General features: G+C 41.6%; 1 protein-coding gene across 5 annotated transcripts in view; it reads right to left on the bottom strand.

The window, feature by feature from the left end:
* Window positions 1-1,113: 1,113 nt before the first annotated feature.
* LOC104921741 (pre-B-cell leukemia transcription factor 1) overlaps window positions 1,114-10,000 on the bottom strand; it is a 60,127-nt gene continuing 51,240 nt past the window's right edge. For 2 of the 5 annotated variants that reach the window (XM_019268359.2, XM_010734370.3), the window contains exons 7-9: window positions 8,250-8,362; window positions 6,481-6,570; window positions 1,114-4,148 (exon numbers count right to left, since the gene is read on the bottom strand). In XM_019268359.2, coding sequence (XP_019123904.1) covers window positions 4,056-4,148; window positions 6,481-6,570; window positions 8,250-8,362 — 296 coding nt within the window. In that variant the 3' untranslated portion in view covers window positions 1,114-4,055. The remainder of the gene's footprint in view (window positions 4,149-6,480; window positions 6,571-8,249; window positions 8,363-10,000) is intronic. The other 3 variants (XM_019268360.2, XM_019268363.2, XM_010734371.3) reach the window with 2 other exon arrangements.

Raw genomic sequence — 10,000 nt, 5'->3', positions numbered from 1 at the left:
AAATCAGTGATTTCTGGGAATGTTTTGCATTTCCAGCAGTCACGTCTGATCCTCATTTCTTTTTTATTTGGTTTCAATTTCAATAAAAGATAATTTTTCTGGGTTTCATGTGCTACTCTTCATCTGTACGGTCATTTGTTAATGATAAAAGCTTTCTGAGAGTCTGATTCTGTTTCTGATTGGATTTGCATCTCCTCACTGTGCAAACTGGATCATCATCAGTAAAGTCTTGTTAAAAACCTCCACAGCGCTCGTCACGGCCGAGCATGTGATCCATCCTGTTTGTTAAAGGAATCAGAAATTCAAAAGAACGTACACTGATTCCGCTCAGAAAGGGATTTACACCTTTTCACCATGTAATGACTGAATCAGCCTCACAATGCCTTTTGCTTTGGAGGATCGCATGAATAAATTATACACGTCCAGCACATCTTGCCTTTCATTTCTCAAACAGTGGCTAAAAGAAGCCCTTTGATAGAAACAAGGAGGCTCCTCCATGTAATTACACTTGATCATGTTTGCATATGTCACTCCCACAGTCTCTGTCACGCTCTCTGATTTTGGATGCTCCTGGGAACCTCTTCCTAATCCATAAGTTAATGCTTCAACCCCTTCCTCTTGTTTTTTTGTTTTTTTGCATTCCCAGGGATGGATGAATCGGAGGAGCAGAATCAGGCATCCTGTCTGGTTTATCTGGAGGAGAGAGATAAGTGTGGATTCCGCTTCTTTCAGGGAATGCACATTAACCATGCCTGGGAGGGAGCGCTGGGTGTGGGGATGGGGGGGTGGAGGTGCGGTCTGTCTGCCGGGAGCACACAGCTTTCACTCACTTCAAAAACTGTGAAAATGTCCCCTTCACACCCTCGGCAGCTCGGCCGAGCTCCAGCGCCGTGTTAGTGGTGATAAAAATGCCTTGCACGACGTAGCATGGTTGGAAGTGAGATGTGCAATGTTATCCAGAGGTGTCGGGCGGACAAGTCTACGACGTGTAAACTTGTATCCTACAGTGACTCCTGACCCTGACCCTGTTAGAAAGATCTGGAGGAGAAACCGCACACAAGTTTGAGATGAAACTCCTGAAAACCTGACACGAAGAACGACAAGAAACTGCAATTTATGCAACAAAAGAAACTATTTATTTGGGATACGCGTTGCCAGTAAAAATTAAGAGACCATAAAACCTACACCTTTCAGCTAATTTTCTCCACAGAAAACAGGTTTTTGAATTGGAATTAAAAAGACAATCCATTTGATACCTTTTTACATACGCAGAGATCTTAAAAGTTAAAACCTGTCAAGAAAAAGGCTCCACGGTTTCACTCTGAAATCCTTATAAAAAACAAAGTTAACATTCAAAACACTGCAGTACGTTATTTTATTGAAGAACAAAAAGACATGCAACAAATAAAACATTTTATGTTTTACAAATTGTTCATTTTTCTTTTCATGTCTCTTTTCCTTTTATATTCAAAAACTAAAAAGCATCATTACATGAAGCTTCGATAATATTTGACAGGCAATGTGAAAAGTAGAGTTAAGCCTTTTTTTTTTTGGAGGGGGTGCAAAAAACAATCCTCGTGTTTGCCTTGCATGGCCGGTGCTGTCAGTTCACTCCAATGACTTCAGAAGACACGACTGAGGCAGGTTCTGTGCTCGGCCCCCTCTCCACTGTAACACTGAGCAGGTGAGTCGAGGAGGAGGAGGCGCTCCCGATGATCCAAATGAGTTTGTTTGGTGTAATCATGCCGTGGTAGACCTCCAGACAGTATCCAAGATTCCATACATGTGTAATAAATACAAACACACTGACGACTTAAAAAATACCTGCGTTTCTCAGGCTGTATTGTGACCGGTTGAGATCTGAAGGCTTGAATTTTGTTTGCTGTAAGTGTTTAAGTTTAAAAACCATGCCAGAGGGGCGATGTTAACACTAACTTTTCACGTCAGCTTCATTCAGACAGCGGCCATCTCGGAGGCAGGCTCGTTTGGGTGGTCTGAGTACAAAATAATCATCAGGATTTGACCTTAAATCCAACAGAAACTCTGTCAGGCGGTGTTAAAATGGCTGCTGCCCAAATTGAAAGATGCAAAAGAAGAGTAAAGGTGCATATCTACATACTGTATATAGAGCATTCTTGGGCTAATTCACATATAATGGTAGCATTAAAAAAAGAAACATAGTCCTGTAGCAAAGCAAAATAATATCAAATGAAAACAACAACAAAGAAATGAGATATTCACAAAATGGAGACATAAAAATATATCCAAACATTATCTGGATTTGTGTGCCATCAGGGTATTTGTTTCCACTTTCATTTATATAAACACTGCTGTATTCCAACTGCATGTTTTTGGCTTTGAATACAGAACACGAGCACATTATGAGATGCTCGCTAGTGCTGTCGATAATAAAATCCTACAAAAAGAGGAAAAAGAAAACGTCGATAAAGCTGATCCCAATGTAGAGGATAAAAATTCTGCCTTTTTTTTGGTATCAAAGTATGTAAATGCTGATATCTCATGAGGACTATTGTAATCATGTATACATGTTAGACCACATACTATACAGTACATACAAGAAATTTAAATTTCACATTTTGGATTCGTTTGTGTGGATGAATGTGGCATTTTAGTGTCATTTTAAAACAAGACAAAGATGAATGGACTTTTGAAGACTGAAAACACAAACACTGGTTTCCTTTCCAGATGTTCTCCCTAACATTATCAGAGCACAGGGGGGGGGGGGCACAGGGCAAGCAACATCAGGTTTTTTTTCCAGCACTGAACACATGGAGCTGTATTTGTGCCACAGTCCTCTGCGTTCAATGGCATACTTTGAGGACAGAAAATGAGTTATAGTTATAAGCATTATGACACAAACATAACTCCATATATGAAAAGTCAATTCAATGTGTTAAATCCCAACAACATGGTACCTTAAAATCAGAATTACAATTTCTGTTTTAGATTTGGTTACCAGCAGTATTTGGCTGTATTAATACACACTGACGATGTCTGATAATGTACTGTATGTACACTCTCTTCCCTCTATATATGCCTACTATATTTAAATGGTTTTGTCTTCCACATTTACAGATGTTACCCTTTGAGTTCAATCTTTAGGAGTTATTGTGCTTTGATACATACTGACGTGCTGTAATTGCTGCTAAGGTCAATTTTTCAGTAGAATATTGCGGATGCAGCCAACATGCGTGACAGAACTTCAACTCTTTCTAAGTCACGCTGTTAATTGCTTGTGTTAAAAACTGTGAATTCTTTGTAATGTTGTACTGCATATGAGCAGAAAACCTACCACTCTGGCAATAAAATATAAAATGCCTTATATGTCCTTGTCTGTTGTAGAAGTTCTGAATACAAACTATATAAATCAAGGCTGAATACTTGAGGATTACCTGACTAATATGACTGGACTAACATAATAATACTTCAGTATGGCATGAGAAAGGTTCAGGACATGACATAAAAACAAGTAACATTATCAAAATTCACCTCCAGGGTTGAACTTTGGCACTACAGATAAACAGAATCTGTGAGCACAGTAATAAAGACGGGTGTGTGTGACAGGGCATGGCGTGGTGGACAGTAAAATTCCAATAATTATAAAAATTTGTAAAACCGAAGCCTTTGTTGTTTTCTCTGTTGTTATTTCGAATAGAGGTAGTGTGAAAGAATTTCAATTTACAAGACGTGGGGCGTTATGCTGCTAACTGTGTGCCGACTGTGTGAATATAGAATGTAAGAGAAATACAAAGAGGCAACATGGACATCAAGTGGAAACTGTACAAACTGTGAAGTGTGGATATGAGTCCCCTATGCAGGCTGCCAACGGTGCCGCCATGGTCCAGATAGGAAAAGTGAAATATTTGTCTGTAATAGTTGAAAATGTCACCCCAGACTCCCCAACTGTGTCCCGCAGTACGTCACGTCCAGTCCCGATGGGGTTTGAGCTTAAGTTTTGGGAGATAGTGGCTGGGGGGTGTGGTGATGGTGGAAGTTATGTAGCAGAGGACTGAGGGAAGGGGGAAGGTGGAGGATCAGTTGGAGGTGTCAGAGTGAACGCTTCCGGGTCCTTCTGTGGGTGAAGTCACTGATGAGGGGGTCGGAGCATCCTGCCAGCCACCGTTTGCCTGAGAGGAAACAGAGACAGAGAGTAGGGGTGGGGGTACAGGGGGAGGGGGCTATTACTTTCATATTCATTACTCAGTGCAGCTGGGTCAAACACAGTGAGGTACAACGAATGTGCGGCCTGAGGGCAGGGTAGTGCATGAACTGCAGCACGGAATGCTGGGATACTTTGAGCTATTCGCCACACGGTCGCACACAGCCTTAAGACAAATTGCCCCGTGGATTGGAGAAAAGGCTAAGCTGGCTGAAATTATTATTATTTCAGAATAAGACTGACATAAAAAAAATATATAAAATCACATTTTCAACCGAGCAGAAAGGGAGTGAATTACAGTCTCTACCCATCATGCACCACACACTCAAATAAATTCATATAATGACAAAAACATGCAGAGGAAACATGAAGCTGCACATGATTTTATCCCGAAATAAAAGCCTGTCACTGTCATCCGAAATAATATTAATATATGTAAATTTAATGAAAAGACCTCTGAAATAAAAACAATCAACGTCATGTGCACTAATTATGACGCTGACAGCGGGAATTAACATACAATAAAAGTATGGGGGGGCTTCTCCACTCGCACAGACAGGCCTGTTAAAAGAACATTTAGGATATTAATAGTAAAATTCAGAAACAGTGGAAATGGTCCTCGACAGCCTTTCATTTCAAAGGCTGTTATTTAAGACAGCAGGCAGCAGTGTGTATCAAAAGTGGAGGGGTCAGATTGTGGAACGTCTGACTTTGGTGACGCTCTGCCTGTTTCAAAATTGTAATTACGCCTGTAATCATCCACAGCATGCATTATGTATCCGCTCAGTCATTATCGAGTCCTTCTAGTTCAGATAAGATGTTTCCCTCGACTCTCTCAGCATTTGTTGCAGTCCTCATTCATAAAATCTGTCCTCAGACGTCTGGCAAACTCTTTTTGAGGATACAGGGTGACAATAAATATGTAACGCATCACCTCTCAGCTTCAGTGGCATTTTCTTTAAAGACGTCTTTAATTTTAAAAAGAAAAAGAAAAACCTCTTTAAATGTAACATTTCTACAGCAGGAGCCATTTAAAGCTCCTCTGTGAGCTGAATTTTAGGCCAGAAAAAAAAGTTTTGAAGCCCCACTGACAAACAGCGTACACTACACATGATTAACAAGTTTGACAGAAAACAAAAATATAAGAGAGAAGAGCCAGAATTCCTAACCTAGTCGCCTCAGCTACATAAATCACAGGCAAACAGCCTGGCAGACAGATATCCCGCTCTTACATTATGCATAGCGGGGCTTCTTTACAGCATATAAAAGTGAATAACACAGCATATTGTGGCAGTGTAAGATGTGGTAGAGCAAGCAAGCGTCCAAGGAGAACCGTATCTGTGAGGTCAAAGGACTGAGAAAGAACAGGGCCTGAATACGTTATACTGAATACTGAGCGGCCTCTCAGGGTTAGCACACAGCTGGCCGCGGGATGTGCTCGGAGCAGCCACGAAGCCTTATTTGAATACACATACGTGTTTTTATACAGGAGACATTTCATCTGATTATCATATGGCCACTGAGGCACGACGACGACAGCGGAGGAACCCAGCCGCGGCTGTGACCGTCCTCGTCCTCTCAGTGCGGCTCGCTGTCAGGGCCATTAGTGTGGCAGGAACATGATCTGAGCAATGCGCTTGGATTGCTGTCCCAAGTCCACACTCTGCTCTCCTTGTGTCTGTCTTATCGATTTTCCCCTTTACGATACGGCTTGTCGCTGTGAATTTCCCTACTGTTTGCAGCCGCCAGCAAGCAAGCCCCCAACCCCCGCCTCCACCCCCACCATCCTCAGCCTGCAAACCCCCACTTCAACACCCTGAACTCTGCTGCAAAATCAGACCAACATGAGGGGAACATGCCCCGATGGCACACGAAGAGTCGTTTCCAACGACATGAGGTTTTATTTTTAGAGGGACAGCAGCGGTGTCTCCTGGGAGGCTTTAATGGGAGCTTCTGGCCCCTGGGCTGCTAATCAAGGGTCAGGTGGTCAGAGGGATTTGAAGTCCGGTGCAGGAGGTGTCACCTGTTTGTGCCATTTGCTCACGGCTGACTGTGCGTGGCTGCAGGTGCTTACGCCAGACCGGATCTAACATGACAGGCTCAGACGGCAGCTCTGCATGTGTGCGGGCCGGCCCCACGCCTGCGTACGCCGGGCAGCATGCTGCCCGTGGCACGAGCGCTACTGAGGCAATCAACTAGGTGACCATGGAGCAGAGACAAGTCCTACTAAGTGGCATTCTGAGCCCTATGGCTTTGAAATAATTGGTAGGAAGAGGAAGGAAGAAAAAAAGAATCCTTACATTGATGCCCTGCGGACTGTACATCTGGTTGGCTGTGAGTCCTTCACTGTATCCGCCTGTCTGACTGATAACATGGCGAAGGGTATCCACCTGAAACATTCAGAAACAACAAACAAAGCAAGGTCAGAGTCAACAACGAGAGAAGCACAAGAGAAGAGAGAGGGGGATGACAAGACGACAAGAGAGACAACAGGAGTACACTGCTACGAGCATATCCTTGGAGACAACAAGGTCCAATCAAACAAAGAAAGAGGAAATTTAAGATAAACAACTTTTTCTTTTCTCCAGCTGAAATAAACTGTTCACATGGTGACAAATACTTTGCCCTTGAGACTGTGAAGAAGCTCTACAAAAGCCTGTATGGTCCTTTTTCCCCCCGACAGACAGTTTGACTTGTCACAGCAGGGAAAGCAGGTATAATTAATAACATTAACGATGGCTCTGTTCCATTTAGGTCCAAGTAAGCCAAGGGTTTTCAAACTGTTGGCTCGGCTCTCCATTGAAGATGTACTGCAATGGTGGTTGGTGTGCATGGCTGGGGTAAAAATATAGAGTGCAAATGAATCAATTCAACAATAAACAGGAGTGCTTTCATGCTAGCAAGGCTTGCAACATTTTCGGTTAGCAAGATCAGACAAAACGAAGTCGAGTTCACTCGTCAAGCAAATCAATCAGTCAGAGCCAGAATGAAGCACACATTATTTTCTATTCGTGCAGTGTTGGCAGAATGGAAAACACAGGAAATGTTCCTTATTGCGAACTGGCAGCGTTCATGTACTGTGCCAAGATATCAATATAGCTAGCCTTGCAGTCACAGCATATTTAGTAAATTAATTAGCTGAATTAGCTTGATTAATGTGTTTCATTTGAAGCAGTTTGTTAACAGGTAAAACTAAATACTAACCAACGTGTACAGCACCTTTAGAAGTAAGTTGGACTGATATGACTTGAATACAGAAGCCCTCAGCGGTCATGTGATCATTCATTTTATTTTCTCATTATTATTCTTGTCATTCTTATTATTAAATTTTTTTTTTCGTGAGTTATTTGTGTCATCATGTCAAAATAACAAATATTATCCTGAGACAACAGGATCATTTTTGCGAGATCTCGAGATAATGAAACATTTTTCTTCTCCGAGATAATGCCATAATTAATACGAGATCTGGAGAAATCAAATGATAGTTTAGTGTATGAAATCACAGCAGGAAACATCTCTCAGTGTGGCAATGTCCGAGGAGCAGCAGAATGTACACTCGAAAGTGTTACTTATGCATTTCAATTACATAGAAAATGTCCATCCATTTGAATTACATAGTTTTAATATAAGTTATTTAACAAACTTAATGTGAAGCAAGTAATCAGATTTGGCTACTACAATACTACTGTGTAGTGGAAGCACATTGAGCTTATTAGTATTACATAAATGTTATTACTTGCTTCACATTAAGTTTGTTAGTTAATTTATATTAAAACTATGTAATTCAAATGGATGGAAATGTTCTATGTAACTGAAATGCGTAAGTTCTGAATTTTGGCCAAACATTTTTCTGGAGTGTAGCAGTTGCAACTGCATAATAACATTTGTTATTTCGACATAAGGACATAAATAACTTGAGGACCGCTTAGGACTTCAGTACCTGAATACAACATTAGTCTAATTAAAAGCACCTGTATATGACAAGTCAAAATGTCTGCCATGAAAAACGTCTATGAGGAGGTGAGGTGGGCCTGCCCGTTATTATCTGCTGCACTGCACGTGGCCCTACCTGTGACTGCACGTTGGCTCCCACCTGAGCCCCCTGGTACGAGTCCCCATTGAGAGACTGCACGCTCATGAATAAGTCCCCGGAGTTTGACATGTTAAAAGAGCCAGCAGAACCTGAAAGGAGAGAGGGAGCAGTCGAATCACAGAGAGACAGAGAGCAAGCAGGCTAAAAAAGCAAGACGGCCCATCCAGGCGAGCGGCCTGGAGGAGCACCATGCAGAGGGTTAGCTGGCAGCCAGATGGGCTCTGTTAGATGAGAGGAACGGAGCCAAGAGAGTGAAGAAGAGTGCTGTAACCCAACACATGAGGCGTTTGTGTCAAGCAGAAGTTTGAACCTCCAAACACAGCAAGAAGTAGTGTTAGTGCTTTAAGAGGTTAGTTTCAGCCGAGAAGAACTGAATTATAAAAGTCCAGATTCTTGCTGTCTTAACTCAGGTTAGATCAACAACATCTTTTCATTTCAGAGTTAAGTACAGAAGGAGGCTTGGGTTGTGTTTAGCCTAGCTTAGCACAAGCACTAGGAAACTGCTAGCCTAGCTTTTTTTAAGCTTTATTTGGTACTTGGTACAGAATCAGCGAATAAATCAATCACCTGGTGTGGTTTAAGTGTACTGTTTTGCACTTTTTTACAGATCTAAGTGTTGCATTTACTTGCCATACCTGTTCTAAGCTAGGCTAAACATGTGCCGTTCTCACCGCTGCTAAAATGGCAAATACATATAAATACACATTTCTAAAAAAAAATAAAGGACTGCAGCTTTAAAGGACAAGGCTAGCATTATTCTACACTTCTTATTGTCAACAAGTCTCACAAACCATATTTAACATTGTGTTGTTCTATCCTTTGGGGCTTTGTGACCTCCCCATCCCCCCAACTGTAACCCTGTCCCAAAAAAGTTGGGATGCTGTAAAACAGAAACGCAAACAGAGAGCAGTGACTGTTGTTTCTACTGTCCCACCCTGATTACTTTCACCTGTGTCTTGTTATGCTGACTTCACTTGTCTATGTAGTCGATGTGTTTCTTGGTTTCAGTCGAGTTTTTGGGTTTGGACTTTTTGACCCTCGCCTGTCTCGTCATTCTGTACGTTTTGTATTTTGTTCTTTGAAATTATCTTTGAACTGCACAAGCTCTGCCTCCTGTAGCTTCTGAATTTGGGTTTTTCTTCTTGAGTTACCTTGCTTGCACAAATGCTACAAAATGTAGTCCCAACTTTTTTAGAATTAGGGTTGTGTGTGAGATTGAGGGAGCAACATTGTGGCTCATTAATGTGTTAATGGGTAATATTTTGGGGACAATAATGAAGCTCCACAGCTCAAGGGAATAAGATATAGCAGGAAGTATTTGTTAATAGTCAATTCATTTATGTGATTTGTTGACAATAAGAAGTATAGAATATGACCAGACCAATGCTTTGAATGTCAGTATAGCAGAACATGATGAATACAGAGTTAAATACATAGAAAATATGATTCATTGAGATGAAGACAAAAGGATAGTAAGCATGGGGAGACTTGGCATGGGGCTCAGGTTGGCTAATCTCTGACACAGCTTTGCTCTAGAGTCATATTTGTACTTGTTCAGGGATGAAGTCTGACCTGTTCAATGTAATAACGGTGCATTACCAGGTGATAGACATGTTCCTTGTACAAGAACTGCCTTTTTATTAGTCATCTTTCATTCCTTACAAAGCACCAGCATTGAAATAGACTGAAACTGATACACTGCAATAGTCGGCTTAGTTGTAGTAATG

Source organism: Larimichthys crocea, chromosome XVII, assembly GCF_000972845.2.
Source record: "Larimichthys crocea isolate SSNF chromosome XVII, L_crocea_2.0, whole genome shotgun sequence".
NCBI classification, from domain to species: Eukaryota; Metazoa; Chordata; class Actinopteri; family Sciaenidae; genus Larimichthys; species Larimichthys crocea.
Note: the sequence above shows the minus strand (reverse complement) of the source record. Positions and strands in the feature narration are given on the sequence as shown.